The sequence below is a fragment of the Ranitomeya imitator genome, chromosome 6 (assembly GCF_032444005.1).
Source record: "Ranitomeya imitator isolate aRanImi1 chromosome 6, aRanImi1.pri, whole genome shotgun sequence".
In the NCBI taxonomy this organism is placed as follows: Eukaryota; Metazoa; Chordata; class Amphibia; order Anura; family Dendrobatidae; genus Ranitomeya; species Ranitomeya imitator.
In genome coordinates this window covers 221,924,560-221,942,879 of record NC_091287.1, presented here as the reverse complement: position 1 = coordinate 221,942,879, position 18,320 = coordinate 221,924,560, and the positions used below count along the sequence as shown (strand labels likewise).

Genomic DNA, 18,320 nt, shown 5'->3' with positions numbered 1-18,320 from the left:
CCATATGTAAATCCAAGATTGATCAAACAATCACAGATTTCCTGACTGACCACAAGGAAGACACCACGTTCCCCACTGTAAAATGGGAAGCTTTGAAAAGTGTAATAAGAGGCGTCCTCATCTCTCATGGCGCTAGGTTGAAAAAAGAAAGAGCGGCGGAAATACTTAGCTTAACAGAACAAATCCACCAATTAGAAAACAAACATAAACGAGACCTTGAAGCCAGCACATTTGCTAGGCTCTCCTCGGCCAGACAAAAATTGTTATCTATAATAGACCAAAAATCCAAATGCCTCAGAGAAAGACTCAAGAGCCGCTTCTATCAGCTCGGCAATAAAAGTGGTAGACTCTTGGCCAGAGCCCTTAATCAACGTAATCCCAATACCTACATTCCTTTTATTAAAAACAAAGAGGGGAAGAAAGTGTTTAATACCAGAGATATTCTTTCCAACTTCAGCGAATACTACAAATCTCTATATAACATAGCGGGACACTATAAAGAGGCTCCACTACATTCTCTCCGTAATAAAATCAAATCATATTTACAGGAACATAAACTACCCACTCTGCCTGAAGGTGATCTACTTGATCTTGAAAAGGAATTCTCAGTGGAGGAGGTATCGGAAACCATTAGCGCCTTGAAACAAGGCAAGAGCCCGGGCCCTGATGGGTTCTCGGCAGGCTTCTACAAGTCGTTCAACACTCTGCTTAGTCCAATATTTCTGAAGGCTTGTAATTTTGTCTCTCTTGGGGGCTCTTTCCCTACACAGGCACTCATCGCTCACATAACAGTTCTCCCTAAGCCTGGCAAGGACCCTTCTACGTGCGATAATTACCGCCCGATCTCTTTAATAAACTTGGATATTAAAATATATGCAAAAATGTTAGCCAATAGATTATGCCCCCTTTTACCAAAACTAATAAACCAGGACCAGGTGGGCTTCGTTCCAGGGCGAGAGGCGAGAGACAACACAATCCGAACTATCTAATTGACAGAGCGGGCAGAGAGGGGGACCCCCTGTGTATCATGTCAATTGATGCTGAAAAGGCCTTTGACCGGGTCCATTGGGAATTTATTTCTCAGACCCTAGAGGAAATTGGCCTAAAAGAAAATATGCTGCGTAGGATCTCCGCCTTGTATTCTTCTCCTAGTGCTCAGGTCAAGGTAAACGGCACACTATCAGATATGTTCCCGGTCAGAAATGGTACAAGGCAGGGGTGCCCACTCTCTCCCCTCTTATATATCCTAACAATGGAGCATTTAGCTGTGGCCTTGAGAAACAACTCATCAATTAAGGGTATAAAACTACGTTCTGAAGAACATAAGCTAGCACTTTTTGCAGATGACATTCTCCTATATATTACGTCCCCCTCTACGAGCCTACCAAACATTATTTCGGAACTACATAAATTTGGCCTCCTAAGTAACTTCAAAATGAATTCCCATAAATCCGAAATCCTAAACATTTCACTCCAACTCCCCTTGGCGGATCAATTAAGGAAGACTTTCCCATTTAAATGGCGCTTTGATTCCCTTACATACTTAGGTATCAAAATTACAAGCAAAACGTCTAAACTGTTTGAAACCAACTTTGCGCCAATTCTACAGAAAACAAACTCGGACTTGGAGAGGTGGCACAGGCTCCAATTGTCCTGGCTGGGTAGGATCAATGCAGTTAAGATGGACCTCCTACCTCGTCTCTTATATTTTTTTCAAACAATTCCCCTATACCTACCAGCTTCCTTCTTTTCCCGCCTCAAACAAATAATTACTCGTTTTATTTGGTCTCATAATCGGGCACGTATTTCATATACAACATTAAGTAGATCTAAACTGACAGGTGGATTGGGTCTCCCGGATCTCGCGATTTATAGTTATGCATCAATGGGAACTTGTATCCTAGACCTTTATCACAGTAAAAATAGCAAAAAGTGGGTAAACCTAGAAAACGATCTTAACGGAGGCGACTCCCAAGTTGTTCTTTGGACAGGAGGCAAGGGGGTAGGGCCAGGCATCTACATACCCTTCCTCACACGAAACATATTGCTTCTTATTAAAAACCGAAACAAAGACCTTCAGGTCACAACTCTCCCAGGCCCCTTAATTCCAATCTATGACAATTCTGCTTTTCCGGCGGGGCTGAATAGAGAGACATATCTAAATAAGAGAAAAGATTCCAAACCCATCATTCACGACTACTTAAAAGAAACTGGGATGAAATCCCTTCGGGAACTATTCCCAGAGGAGGAATCACACTCTGTTGATTGGTTCTTCTATGAACAACTAAAGGCCCCGTCACACATAGCGACGCTGCAGCGATACCGACAACGATCCGGATCGCTGCAGCGTCGCTGTTTGGTCGCTGGAGAGCTGTCACACAGACAGCTCTCCAGCGACCAACGATCCCGAGGTCCCCGGTAACCAGGGTAAACATCGGGTAACTAAGCGCAGGGCCGCGCTTAGTAACCCGATGTTTACCCTGGTTACCATCGTTAAAGTAAAAAAAACAAACGCTACATACTTACCTACCGCTGTCTGTCCTCGGCGCTCTGCTTCTCTGGTCTGGCTGTGAGCACAGCGGCCGGAAAGCAAAGCGGTGACGTCACCGCTCTGCTTTCCGGCTGCCCGCCGCTCACAGCCAGACCAGAGAAGCAGAGCGCCGAGGACAGACAGCGGTAGGTAAGTATGTAGCGTTTGTTTTTTTTACTTTAACGATGGTAACCAGGGTAAACATCGGGTTACTAAGCGCGGCCCTGCGCTTAGTTACCCGATGTTTACCCTGGTTACCAGCGAAGACATCGCTGAATCGGCGTCACACACGCCGATTCAGCGATGTCAGCGGGACCCCAACGATCAAAAAATGGCCCAGGCCATTCCGACACGACCAGCGATCTCACAGCAGTGGCCTGATCGCTGGTACGTGTCACACATAGCGAGATCGCTACTGAGATCGCTGTTGCGCCACAAAACTTGTGACTCAGCAGCGATCTCGCTAGCGATCTCGCTATGTGTGACGGGGCCTTAAGAAGTTATATCCACTCAATCTCTAAACAAACCAATATCAGCAGGCCGCTAACTCCCTTTGAGATGCTTTGCATATCAGCAAGCCCCCCGGACCATACTGTCTCGCTGCTATATAAAATCTTCCAAGAGGGGAGGGCTCCGCTGCAGGGTTGGCCAATGTTTTTCTCGAAATGGGAGGGTGATCTGGGAAGACCCTTGTCATCTGAAGATAGGGGAAAAATTCTTCTCTTCTCGTTCAGATCGTCATTATGCGCGGTATCACAGGAGAGGAGCTATAAGATTCTAGCAAGATGGTATAGATGCCCCTCCATGGTGCATGCGGTGTTCCCCACGACTCCTGACACCTGCTGGAGATGCCTAAGGGAAATAGGCTCTGACATGCATATTTGGTGGGACTGCCCCCCCATAAAGGATTTGTGGTTGGCCGTCTTTGAACTTCATAATAGGATCTCTATCACACAGATCCAACCCTCAGCAAGTCTAGCATTGTTGTCTTTGTGTAACCTGTCGATATCTAGGTTCAAGAGGGGCATCCTCAGACACTTTCTTACTGCAGTCAGGAATCTAATCCCACGTTTTTGGAAACAAGAAAAATTCCCTTCCCGTGCGGAATTTGTGGCAGAACTTAATGACATTTATAGAATGGAGCAGCTGATAAATCAGTCTACAGGTAATGCGGAAAAAACTTACAACACATGGGGTCCCTGGATTGCTTTTAGGGAAACCTCTGAATTAGATCGCTGGATTTCCAGATCTTGACGCATTATGTAACACATTCGCTTGCACTCTCGAGCCGTTTCTCGACCTGCGCTCTGGCCGCTGGAGCGGGTTGGCAGCCACACTTTTTTCCCACATTCCCTACTCCCCCATCCACTCCTCTCCTTCTTTCTACCCCTCTTTCTTTCCCTTATCTTACTTTGTGTGTCTTCCTCTTACCCAGTTTGAACATATATTATACTGTCAAATGATTACAAAGAAATGTAATAATGGCTATCTACTATCCCAGCTGTTTTTTTATTATTAACTCCTCATAATTTTGGGATAACCAACAACATTATTTACCAGAAAGTTGAATTACAAGACCTAAACGTTGTCACAATGCCTTACTTGACTTACTTGTAACCATTGTTTATCATTGCACTGATTTACTAGTTTGTATTGTTTACCTTTACTCTTTATTGCAATGACCAATAAAAATGATTTATACAAAAATGATGTCAAAGAGATGATCGATTGAATTCAGATTTCGGGCACAGGCAGACCAGTCCATAGCATCAATCAGTTCATCATGCAGGAACTGCAGACTCACTTCAGCCACATGAGGTCTAGCATTGTCATGCATTAGAAGGAACCAAGGGCCCACTGCACCAGCATATGGTCTCACAAGGGGTCTGAGGATCTCATCCCGGTAGCTAATGGCATTCAGGGTTCCTCTGGCGAGCACATGAAGGGCTGTGTGGCCCTCCAAAGAAATGCCACCCCACACCATTACTGACCCACTGCCAAACCGGTCATGCTGGAGGGTGTTGCATGTAGCCGAACAAATCTACATGGTATTTCCAGGTTCTGTCACATGTGCTCAGTGTGAACCTGCTCTCATCCGCGAACAGCACTGGGCGCCAATTTCGAATCTGCCAATCTTGATGTTCGCTGGCAATTGCCAATCGCCCTGCATGGTGTTGAGCTGTAAGCACAACATCCACATGTGGATTTCGGGACCTCATGCCATCCTCACGACATTTTGCAGGGATCTGGCAATGCTCCTCCTTGCACACACGATGTAGCGGTCCTGACGCTGCATTGTTGCCCTCCTACGGCCCCCTCCACATCTCCTGGTGTACCGGCCTTTCTCCTTATATCTGCTCCATGCTCTCGACACTCTGCTGACAGACACATCTACCTTTCTTGCCACAGCTCGCATTGATGTGCCATCCTGGATGAGCTGCACTACCTGAGCTACTTCTGCGGGTTGTAGACACTGGCTCATGCTACTGTACCTCTAGGGATGAGAGCAATGACAAAATGCAAAAGTGACCAAAACAGCCAAAAAGGATGAGAACAGAGAAATAGTCTAGGGTCACCCCTTGCAGAACCACTACTTTATAGGGGTTGTCTTGCCAATTGCCAATTATTTCTACCTGCTGTCCGTTCCATTTGCAGAACAGCAGGAGAGATTGATTCTCAATGGGTGTTGCTTCATAACTGGTCAGATTGATTTCACAAAAGTGTGATTGACTTGGAGTTACAGTGTGTTGTTTATGTTTTCCCTTTATTTTTTAAGCAGTGTACAATATGAAATAATATATCAATTCTAGCACGTAATTTGTTTATTGCCTCATGTATATTTGACAATATGAGGATTGTACCACTTGTATGAAAACATAGCTCCAACGTCACTATAAATATCAGTAAAATGTCTGCAGCATTTCTTCACTTTCAATAGAAGCCCAATGGTGATGATTACTCCTTGTCTTTTAAATAGTGGAAAAAGTATACTGACCGTTCTCCATTGGAAGGTTACTATACTGTATGTTTCTAGGATAGCTATATCCCACACAGCACAGGATCTTATTTTTTACTATTACCTTCCCTTTCTTCCATAGTTCAGCTTTTACATAACAGTGTGTTTCTAGGCCTGTTATACTGGGCTTATGTGTAGTTTTCAATATAACGTTTTCATGATTATTTGTGCTTTATAATTGAGCAGGAACATCATACTGAACACCAACATGTTTCTTTAATGGATGTTCTGATAGGATCAGTTTACATTTAATTATACTTTTTTTAACTTAATGGTATAAAGTATAAAACCAGGTTAAGGCAAGATACTTTTTTTATACACAGTAGTGCTAGAGTACTCTGTTCTATACCATTTCATGACCGAAAACGCTTGTAAAAACATTAATCTTACCCAATGTTATGTTCAGTAGAGTTCAAGGCTTGAAACATTTTTGAGATCTAGCAGGTGTCATTTTCAAATGCAAAGTAGTAAGAAAATGTTTTTGTGTAGAGTACATCGGTGTGGGTGGCTCCACATTTGCATTGTAGCACTGCATAGCATCCATTTAAATGAATCTGCAACCAGTTCACACATGACCATACCAAGCTTTAACAGCATGATTGATTTTTTGCAGCATCACACATCTAATAGATGGGTGTCTTGAGTAGGGTAAACTTTACCAGAGTTCAAAGGTACTTTTAGGGCATATTTTAAGGGGTTATTAATTTTATGGGGGGGGGGGTACAGTGAAAAGCCTCAAACATACAGACAGACAACTTGAACGTGTATCACATACCAAAGACAGGACAAAATTAAGGAGTGCCGTGCCACTGTAGATGATGACTGTAAAGAGTGTTGTTACTGTGGTAAAAAGTAAACTTAAATTGCGACTCATCACAATCCAGAGGGACTCCAGTATCTGATGGTAATAGAAAAAGGAAAATAATATCAACAATAATTCCAAAAAATAACCATGCCTTTTTCAGACCAGCTATTTGTAGTATCCATGTCATTATGCGCAATAATGTGCTCAGGGTAAATAGTGTTTTTAAGAAAATAATTCTGCACCAGCTGCCTGCAATCTGAGGTTCTCCAGGTTGTCAGACAGCAGAAGCTGGTACTTGTAGAAAGCCTTGGGTTATCGACCCACTGTTCTTACATCATGACTCTAGCATCTCCTTACAATTCAATCCCTGGCAATCTGGTGAGTTCCTAATAACGCAGTATGATGTGATTTTATAAAATCCATGTGAGGATGACAATGTATGCAAATGAAGACCATCAGCACCAACTGAATGGCCATCTACTTGCAAGAGCTAAAGACTGCATGCACTGTATAGGGATGGTACGTCACATTGACTGTAATCTTTGGTGCGTTAGTGATTTATTGAATACACATACAGCCACAATGGACTACATGACAAATGACAGGATAACATGAGAGAAAATACTTCATGTCTTACCGATAGAAAGGTTTCAATGTTCTCATGAACAAAAGATGCAATATCTTGCCAGTCCAAAATATCCCCCAGCCAACTGTTTTGGCGCTGTATTGTCATCTTGTGGCCCTTGTGCCTTCCTGAGTGTGTCACGTTCTGTCAACAGCAGATGGAAGTTAGTTACTATAAAACTATCAAGTTATAATTGTGAAAAACATACATAGATTTTTACTGTATAAAGACAGGACTGAAGGCTGAAGACAAATGTGCTGCATTTAAGTAGTACATGGCATGCGTGCATGTATAAAATACCGCAAATGAATAATATCAACTGTATATGGTACAAATAAACACACTGGGGTATATTAAATCAAGGTAAAGCGCTGGTGCAATGTGACCAAAATCCTGCACGTTTTAAGACTGTCCAAGTTTGCATTGTCTAATAAACAGTTTTGATAAAAATGTCCTATTGTAGCAACTTAGATGCATAAGCAAACCCTACAATTGATTAAGACTGGAGTTACCTTTATGACCCACGAGTGGTACAGTCTGTCCCAAAGCTCTAGGACTTGCTTCTCAATAATTGCTGTATTGTTCATCTTTTCCCCCAGTACCTTGTGTAGCTGTAGGAAATATGGACATTAGAAACCATAGAAAACTAGTGTAATCCCCACTGGAGTTTACACGAAACCTAAGATTCACAGAGCTCTCGGAATTATTGCAAGTAAGCTAAAAACGTGAAAAAAAATATGATACAGTATCCATAGTCATTTTGTGCTGTTCCCTGTTATGACCTGGTGGGTCAGGACAATAATGGACCTGGTGGTAAGAGCACACGGAATGACCTGATAGTTACTGATAATATAGGACGAGCTCTGGGACGTGGGAACTCTGCTGACCGCAATCCCTAATCCTATCAAAACACACTAGAAATAGCCGTGGATTGCTCCTAACGCTCCCTATGCAACTCGGCACAGCCTAAGGAACTAGCTAGCCCTAAAGATAGAAAAATAAAGCCTACCTTGCCTCAGAGAAATTCCCCAAAGGAAAAGGCAGCCCCCCACATATAATGACTGTGAGTAAAGATGAAAATACAAACACAGAGATGAAATAGATTTAGCAAAGTGAGGCCCGACTTACTGAACAGACTGAGGATAGGAAAGGTAGCTTTGCGGTCAGCACAAAAACCTACAAAAAGACCACGCAGAGGGCCCAAAAAGACCCTCCGCACCGACTCACGGTGCGGAGGCGCTCCCTCTGCGTCCCAGAGCTTCCAGCAAGCAAGACAACAATCAAAATAGCAAGCTGGACAGAAAAATAGCAAACCAGAGAAAAACAAGCAGTCACTTAGCTTCTGCTGGGAAGACAGGTCACAAGAACGATCCAGGAGTGAACTAGACCAATAATGGAACATTGACAGGTGGCATGGAGCAAAGATCTAAGTGGAGTTAAATAGAGAAGCCAGCTAACGAATTAACCTCGTCACCTGTGGAAGGAAACTCAGAAACACCCACAGCCACCAGAGAAAGTCCATGGACAGAACCAGCCGAAGTACCATTCATGACCACAGGAGGGAGCCCGACAACTGAATTCACAACAGTTCCCCTCCCCCCGACTGGTTTTTCAGTTCTGTTTTCAATGAAAAAACAATTTCACGATCTCATTGCCAAGAAAAGTAATGTTACGGCATTTATGTTATAAAAAGAAAATTGATGGCATTTTTTTTAAATAAATAGAGAATCTCCTTTCCCTCCACTGATAGAAAATAATTAAACTAAAACAAATAAATATATTTGGTATCGCTTCAGCTGTAAAAGTCCAAATTATCAAGATAGAATAATGTTTTACCATTTGGTAAAAGATGGAATGAGAAAAATAAGTGATAAAATAGTGTTTTCTCAGTCGCCAAACCTACCTAAAAAATGGAATAAAATCGATTAAAAATGTCATATGTGCCCCAAATTTGTATGAACAAAACCATCAGGTGACAAGAACAAGCCCTCACATAGATCCATTGATGGAATAAAAAATATGGGACTTGGAAAATGGCGACACAAACCATTTTTTTCTCTCATAGTCTTAAATGGTTATTCATGCTTTAAATAGAAAAAAAATCTATGCAAGTTTCATGACGCTGTGATCATACTGAAATCACAATTACGTGTGTACACAAGAAAAGATTAGCAACAACATTCTATGTCACCCACTATCACACTGCGCGATGTGAGGATTCTCCGGTTCCGGTGCGGAAAGCAGCAGGCGCGTCACCACAAGTATATGATTTAGTGACATGCCGACTACAAGGGTGCGCCCTCACTCAATACAAGTGAACTGAGTGAGGTCGGACACAATCTAGTCAGAACGCAGCCGGAAGTAAGCAAATCACATATTTAAAGTCAAAGGCTGGGGAATCACAGTGCATGCGATGTGAGGATTCACAGAGTGCAGACTTGTACCTCAAGGCCGGACAACCCTTTTAAGTCAGATGCAATTCTTCTGGTGTCCACATTCTGTAAGAAAATGTCATGTGTAATATGTGGCATCTGCTACCAGCTTACCTTATTGGTGATCCACTCCCTGCCATACTGATACACATTGCTAGCAGCAGAGTTAAGAGCCTTCTGAATTACTTGTGCTTCCGGCAGCCAGCTGCATTATCACACACAAAGAAATACATTGGCTTATTTACTACAAAGTCCAAGTTCAAACAAAACATTCAGAAACATACATATGATTCAAGCTAGCTAACATACAAAGAGTGCAGGAGCATTGAGACATAAAGCAATTATCTGCACAGAGGAAATTGCACTACCAAAAATATAGAAAGGACCAAAACATGCAGAGACCATATGAATTGCAAATAAAGTGCTTAGTGCATAATCCAAATATTAGAAATTATCATAAACTGTGCATGGGCTTTTGCCTGATCAAAAATAAATGTAATGCACTATGCACTTTATTTGCAATTCATAATTTTTTCATATTGTCTCTGCATGTTTTGGCCCTTTTTATATTTTTGGTAGTGCAATTTCCTCTGTGCAGATAATTCTTTTATGTCTCAATGCTCCTGCACTCTTTGTATGTTCCCTTGCTTGAATCATATGTATGTTTCTGAATGTTTACAATAAAATTGAATTTTTACTATACAATACTTTATTGCAATTTATCGTCGAGCCTCTGCATGAAGATTGAGGTTGTGTTTGTAGTTATCAGGAATAGACGTTTTTGCCTATTTTTCTTGGACTGTGTTAATTGATTCACCTATGAGTGCGGCTATTTCTCCTACTATTTAGTAGCCAGCACCAACCTACCTTGCTGAGTGCGCACTTTCTCTAATTTCCTATGACAGACCTTGTCTTCAACTGACACTACACAAAACTGAAGGAGCCTGAGGCTCGCAGGAAAGTATAGGGTGCTGGGGAGGAGCCAATTTTTATTTAGCATGTAATAATAATGTCAGCCTCCAAGTGGCAGCAGACTGTCCCAAGTTTCTCTTAAAGGGAACCTGTCACCCCAAAAATCGTATATGAGATAAGGCCATCGGCATCAGGGGCTTATCTACAGCATTTTGTAGTGCTGTAGATAAGCCCCCGATGTCACCTGAAAAGTAAGAGAAACAGGTTATATTATACTCACCCAGGGGCGGTCCCGCTGCGGTCCAGTCCGATGGGCGTCGCGGTCCAGGCCTCCTATCTTCTTACGATGACGTCCTCTTCTTGTCTTCCTGCCACGGCTCCGGCGCAGGCGTACTTTGCCCTGTTGAGGGCAGAGTAAAGTACTGCAGTGCGCAGGCGCCGGGAAAGGTCAGAGAGGCCCAGTGCCTGCGCACTGTAGTACTTTGCTCTGCCCTCAAGAGGGCAAACAAAGTACGCCTGTGCCGGAGCCGCGGCAGGAAGACCGCCCCTGGGTGAGTATAATCTAACCTGTTTTTCTTACCTTTCAGGTTACATCGGGCTTATCTACAGCTTTACAGAATGCTGTACATAAGCCCCTGATGCCAGTGGCCTTAGCTCATATATGATTTTTGGGGTGACGGATTCCCTTTAAAAGTGAAAGAAGTAAAAAACTAAAAGAGCTATGCAAGTTTGGTATTACCATAATTGTGCTGACAGGAAGAGTTATAGTTCCAAATCATTTTAACCTAACAATGAACGCCATAGAAACCAGCAAAAAAAAAAAAACATGGCGTAATTGAATTTTTCACAATTTCACTATTTCACTACAGCTATTTAATGGCATCAAATGTTTTTCCATTTTCCAATACAATATATAGTAAAGTGAATAGTATCATTCAAAACTAAAGTCGTCCTGCTAAAAACAAGCATGCTATGTCTAGGAAAAAATTAAAAAAGTTATAGCTCTTGGAAGAAGGGAAGGGCAAAAATGCAAACAAAAAATTGAAAATTTGTCTGGTCCTTAAAGGGTTAATGTATACACATAGTTCCTTACTTTGCCCATTCTGGATGATTGGACACAGTCTCGTTAATTAGATTGCTGGTTACTTCAATGATATGCACACTTTCCTCGTGCACCTGGAGAAAAGTATTAGAAGCAATAATTAAAACTGAACAAAACACAAGTGCAAACTGAATAAACATGTCACACTAATACTGTAATGTTTGCAGTTTTCTTCCTGGTGGCAAAGTTTTTTCTTTCTTTTTTTGTTAAAGAAACTAGTTACATAAGTGTACATAGGTAGTATTTTTTTCTGAAAGAAGCTGAATGTTACCTTTGCTGTTAAGAGTAAGGCTAAAAGGAGAGTGCCAATGACAAGCAGGAATATAATAAAGATGCTTATTATTTTGTCAAGAGTTTTCTCCAACCAAACAATCATCTGCAGAAATAGCAAGAAAAAAACAAGTAATTTAATGATTTTCCACAATTCCTGCTCTGCTTTGTTGAAATTAAAGTAGCACACAAACAAACATAATCCAAAGCAATACACAAAAGACAGGCTTCACTAAAAACACCTGCCATGCAGCAACCACAGTAAGGTACCTTCACACTGACCAACTTCACAACAATATCGCTAGCGATCCGTGACGTTGCAGCGTCCTGGATAGCGATATCGTTGTGTTTGACACGCAGCAGCGGTCTGGATCCTGCTGTGACATCGTTGGTCAGAGCAGAAAGTCCAGAACTTTATATTTCGTCGCTGGATCTCCCGCAGACATCGCTGAATCGGCGTGTGTGACGCCGATTCAGCGATGTCTTCACTGGTAACCAGAGTAAACATCGGGTTACTAAGCGCAGGGCCGCGCTTAGTAACCCGATGTTTACCCTGGTTACCAGTGTAAATGTAAAAAAAAAAAACACTTCATACTTACATTCCGGTGTCTGTCGCGTCCCTCGGCATTCTGCTTCCCTGCACTGTCAGCGCCGGCCGGCCGTAAAGCAGAGCACAGCGGCCAGCCGGCGCTCATAGTCAGTGCAGGAAAGCACAGCGACGGGGGACAGACACCGGAATGTAAGTATGTAGTGTTTGTTTGTATTTTACATTAGCATTGGTAACCAGGGTAAACATCGGGTTACTAAGCGCGGCCCTACGCTTAGTAACCCGATGTTTACCCTGGTTACCAGGGGACTCCGCATAGTTGGTCGCTGGAGAGCTGTCTGTGTGACAGCTCTCCAGCGACCACACAGCGACGCTGCAGCGATCAGGATCGTTGTCTAGATATCTGCAGCGTCGCTAAATGTGACGGTACCTTTAGAAGACTGGAGTAGACGTAATAGGCTGCATGCACCCAAATTCTGACTCAATTTGTGCCAAAAAACTAATGTACATGCCCAGAACTAGAGTCATCATGTGTCTTAGATCATTTCCACACCTCAATACATAGTTTTCAAGTTGGGAAAAGTGTCTAACACACACTACTAGATATGTGAGCAAAGGGTCTGAATACTTATGACCACGTGATATTTCAGTTTTTCTATTTTAATAAATTTGCAAAAATTTCTACATTTCTGCTTTTTTTCAGACAAGATGTGGTGCAGAGTGTACATTAATGAGAACAAAAATGAACTTTTTTGAATTTACCAAATGGCAGCAATGAAACAAAGTGAAAAATTTAATGGTGACTGAATACTTTCCGTACCCACTGTGCTTGTCACTAAAACAGTAGTTTGAAATTTTGACTCAGAAACATCCACTGCTACTTGTTTCTGGAAAACACCTATGAAGTCAAAATCGTCACAACACAAACTATTATAGAAAATTCTGCACTCCAGGATGCCTCCTATTTATTTATTTTCAAACAGCGATCCATTCCTCCCAAATTTTGCCCTATGGCTAAACAGTACTCTATAGCAGACCTGGGCAAAGTGCAGGACCGAGACAGTCATGGGGCTGAAAATCTGAGGTCCGCGGGCCACACCGTACCTGCCGACTCGCTGACTCCCGCAGTCAGCATTGGTGGAGGAGGGGCCTCCGGCCACTTCCTCCTCCAATCAGTGTGTGAAACAGCTGACATGATGACGTCATGTCATCACGTCAGCTGTGTACTGCCGGAGAGTCAGCGCATCGGAGACAGCAACAGAAGAAGCAGGGCGCCTGGGAATGGGACCGAGGTGAGTATGTGGTGTGTTATTTTTCCATGTGTATGATTATGAGGATTCTATGGGGGTGAACATGGGGATTCTATGGGGGTAAACATGGGGATTCTATGGGGGATGAACATGGGGATTCTATGGGGGATGAAGATGGGGATTCTATGGGGGATGAAGATGGGGATTCTATGGGGGTGAACATGGGGATTCTATGGGGGTGAACATGGGGATTCTATGGGGGTGAACATGGGGATTCTATGGGGGTGAACATGGGGATTCTATGGGGGTGAACATGGGGATTCTATGGGGGTGAACATGGGGATTCTATGGGGATGAACATGGGGATTCTATGGGGATGAACATGGGGATTCTAGGGGGGTGAACATGGGGATTCTGTAGGGGTGTACATGGGGATTCTATGGGGGTGAACATGGGGATTCTATGGGGGTGAACATGGGGATTCAATGGGGGTGAACATGGGGATTCTATGGAGTGAACATGGGGATTCTATGGGGGTGAACATGGGGATTCTATGGGGTGAACATGGGGATTCTATGATGGGGATTCTATGGGTGTGAATATGGGGATTCTATGCGGTGACATGCAGCATATGGGGAAGCTATGGGGGTGTCATGTTGCCTATGGGGAGGCTATAGGGGTGTCATGCTGCACATGGGGAGGCTATGGGGGTGTCATGCTGCACCTGGGGAGGCTATGGGGGTGTCATGCTGCACATGGGGAGGCTATGGGGGTGACATGCTGCACCTGGGGAGGCTATGGGGGTGTCATGCTGCACCTGGGGAGGCTATGGGGGTGTCATGCTGCACATGGGGAGGCTATGGGGGTGACATGCTGCACATGGTGAGGCTATGTGAAGGTTGTATACTATAATACAATATATGGGAAGGCTGTGTGGGGCTCAATCAGTGTATGGGAAAGATGTGGGGCCCTCATGCAGTATGTGGAGAGACTGTGGGGCTCATGCTGTTTATAAGAAGGCTGTGTGGGGCTCATGCAGTTTATGGGAAGGATGTGTGGGGCCTCATGCAGTATATGGGGAAACTGGGGCTCATGCAGTACATGGGGAGGCTGTGTGGGGTTCATGCTGTACATGGGGAGGCTGAGTGGGGCTCATGCTGTACATGGGGAGGCTGTGTGGGGCTCATGCTGTATATAGGGAGGCTGTGTGGGGATCATTACGTGTACAGGGAGGCTGTGTGGGGCTCATGCCATATACAGGGAGACTGTGTGGGGCTCATGCCACATATGTAGTAGGCTGTGTGAGGCTCATGCTGTGTATAAGGGGCTGTAGGGGTGTTCAAAGATATATAGGGGAGTGTCAGCATGCTGAATTATGCTCAATAATAAGTGATACAATTAAAACAAATTAATATTGAGTAGAATTAATTTCAAGCTATTAGTTCGGCCCTCCACAACATTCATGGTCTCATTTGGCCCCTCGGGAAAATTAATTGCCCCCCCCCCTGCTCTACAGCCACATATGGGGCATTTCTACATTCAGCAGAAATTGCGGGACACATTTTGATACAATTTGTACCCATTTCCTATTGTAGAAATGTAAAATCTGGAGCTAAAACAATGTTTTGGTGGTAAAAATTTAATTATCTGTTTCTTCATTGCCCAATGGTATAAAATTCTGTGACCTAACTGTGGTGTCAATATGATCACTACACCCCTATATGAATTCATTGAGAGGTGTAGTTTGTAAAATGGGTGGTTCTGCTATTCTGGCACCTCACGGTCTCTATCAGTGTGATATGGCACCCTCAAACCAGTTGAGCAAAATGTGGACTGCAATATGGCACTTCTTCCCTTTTGAGCTTTACACTGTGCCTCAAAAGTAGATTTCAACCACATATGGGGTATCAACATACTCAGGAGAAATTACACAGCAAAGTTTGGGGTCCATTTTCTCCTGCTATCCTTGTGAAAATTAAAACAGGAGATAAATAATATTTTTGTGGGAAAAATTTATTTTCATGGCTCAATGTTATAAACTTCTGTAAAGCACCTGGTGGTCTCAAGGTGCTCACCACACATCTAGATAAGTTCCCTGAGGGGTCTAGTTTCCTAAATAATATGACTTGTGGGGGGTTTCCACTAAAATTTGTGTCACAAAAAGTTAATTGTTCATTTTTTCCTTCCACGTTCCATTCATTCCGGTGAAGCACCTGAAGTGGTAATAAACTTTTTGAATGTGGTTTTTGAGCACCTTGAGGGGTGCAGTTTTTAAAATGATGTCACTTCTGGGTATTTTCTGTCATATAGGCCCCTCAATGTCACTTCAAATGTGATGTGGTCCCTAAAAAATGGTAAGTTGTAAAATTGGTTGAAAAAATTAGAAATCGCTGGTCAACTTTCAAACCTTATAACTTCCTAACTAAAAATATTATGTTTTCAAAATTTGTACTGATGTAATAACTATCCGATTTAAGGGCATAAAAATTAAATTTTCCCCAAATTTCCGTTTCTTTTTTAACAAATAAACCATATCAAAGAAATTTTACCACTATACCACTATCATGAAGAACAATATGTCATCTCACAATCTCAGAATCAGCTGGATCCGTTGAAGCGTTCCAGAGTTATTATTACATAAAGTGACACTGGTCAGAATTGCAAAATTTAATCAGGTCATGTAGGTGCAAACAGCCTTGGGAGGTAAAGGATAAAATGTTCCCATAAAAATGTTGCTTTAACCCCAAATTTTACATTTTCACAAGGGAAACAGTAGAAAATGGACTGTATAATTTGTTGACTAATTTCTCCTGAGTATGCCGATACCCCATATGTGGTGGAAATCTACTGTTTGGGCACACAGTAGATCTAGGAAGGGAAGGAGAACCATATACCCTTTGGAGCTCAAAATTGGCTGGAACAGATAGGGGACGGTCACATTTGTAGAGCCCCTGATGTGCCTAAACTGTAGAAACCCCCCACAAGTGACCTTATTTTGGAAACTGCACCCCTCAAGGAATTTATTTAGAGTTGTGGTGAACACCTCGAAACCACAGGTGCTTCGCAGAATTTGGTAACGTTGAGCCATGAAAACAGAAAAATACATTTTTCCCACAAAATTGTTGTATTAGCCCCAAATGTTTCAATTTCACAAGGGAAACAGAAGAAATTGGACTATAAAATTTGTTGTGCAATTTCTCCTGAGTACACCAATACCCCTTAAGTGGTGGGAAACTACGGTTTGGACACACTTACCCACTGCCTGAATATTTGCTGCAGCGCTGTTGGCCAGAGGTCACTGCTGCAAACAATAACATACACTAGGAGCAGCAGTGGAGACTTAAAGCTGTAACCGGAGAGGGGAGATAGAAGATTCGTTTGTTTGACTTCAAACAAACTGGAAGTACAATGAAGAAAGGGTATTCCAAAACTTGAAAGCCCCTTTATGGGAATATACAAGGACACAGTGGAAAGACTTCAGTGGCACAGGGCTGCTGCAGTGTGAAAGCAGCCTTAAAGGGAGTCCATCACCCCAGAATGCATTTTAAATGGGCTATACTTGGTTGCTGGGCAGTTAATCCCTATAACAACAATACTATCACTGTACTTGTCACTGTAAAACTTTTAATTTATTTGCAAAGAAGGAGGATTGGGTGCAATTTTGGTGTGGCCAAGAGTTTGATGCACCATAACGAATCCTCACTTGCATATTGAGGCCCTTCATCCACCTCTTATTGAAAGTGCACGCTTCCCAGACTCCGCACTGTCAGAATGCTGCCAGCTTGTGCAGTCGTGTGCGTCTTCTCCCGGTTTCTTTTCTTCTTATGCTGCTCCCTGCACTTCCGAGTATCAGTGCAGTGAGCAGCAAGAGAAGGAGACAGGGAAAATGCACAAGGCCAGACATACCTCCAGTACGCACTCTCGGAAGCGAGGACTGTCAATCAGAAACGGAGGAAGTGCCCCGATATGTAAATGAGGAGGCATAACTGCGCACCACACTCTTGGATATGCCAAGGGCGCACCGAAGCCTCCTCATATTTGCTTTAGAATTGAAAGTCATATTTTCGTGCACTGTACCAGTTCCAGGTACAGTGCAAGTATGATTGTTATTGGGGCTAAATCCTCTAAAACACCATATAGCCCAATGAATATGCATTTTGGGGGGTAACAAATTCCCTTTAAGGTGGCCATATATATTAGATGGCTAAACAACCATTTGCAGAATGATCATCTGGTAAACGATCAAAAAGAGATGATGACTGTCCTCAGCCTGTCTGTTGAAAAAATTCAACAGATGAACAATTTTTGGGGGTGAAATCAATATTTATCAACTTTAATGTGTATGGCCACCTTTATAACTGATGCATAGCAAACCAATGCTTGTGTCAATGCTGTACAAAATGACAGCTACTGCACATGTACTCAAAGGAACAAATTGCATTACATTAATGTTTCAGCATGGAATGAACGTTTGTAAAGCTTATACCTGGCCATACAGTATTGATTTCAGAGACCGTTTTCTTTTCATTTATGAATTGACTGTGCAGGATGTCTTGAAAAATAATGTCAAAGGGTAAAATGACAAATCACTGTCCATCAATGCCGTGATCTCGGACTTACTATGGCCTCCAATTTAGGAGTGTCAGATTTGTTGTTCCATCATGAATATAACTTTTCAACTTTTTGCACCAGAAAAAGGCCAAGTCCAATATGGAAGATCAACCTCTCAATAGACAGCTGCCAAAGATTTGTATCAATCACACGCAATTGTGTTATTGCAGCACAGTGGCTCAGTAGTTAGCACTGTTGATTTGCAGCGCTGAGGTCCTGG

General features: G+C 42.8%; 1 protein-coding gene across 5 annotated transcripts in view; it reads right to left on the bottom strand.

Annotated features, from left to right (window-relative positions):
* TMEM245 (transmembrane protein 245) overlaps positions 1-18,320 on the bottom strand; it is a 145,427-nt gene that overhangs the window by 57,350 nt on the left and 69,757 nt on the right. For all 5 annotated transcript variants that reach the window (XR_011314034.1, XR_011314035.1, XM_069730492.1 and 2 more), the window contains 6 exons: positions 11,694-11,798; positions 11,414-11,496; positions 9,523-9,613; positions 7,489-7,587; positions 6,989-7,120; positions 6,322-6,444 (listed from right to left, as the gene is read on the bottom strand). Coding sequence is in view for 3 of the 5 variants with exons in the window: in XM_069730492.1 (XP_069586593.1) it covers positions 6,322-6,444; positions 6,989-7,120; positions 7,489-7,587; positions 9,523-9,613; positions 11,414-11,496; positions 11,694-11,798 (633 nt within the window). In the remaining 2 variants the exon portion in view is untranslated. The remainder of the gene's footprint in view (positions 1-6,321; positions 6,445-6,988; positions 7,121-7,488; positions 7,588-9,522; positions 9,614-11,413; positions 11,497-11,693; positions 11,799-18,320) is intronic.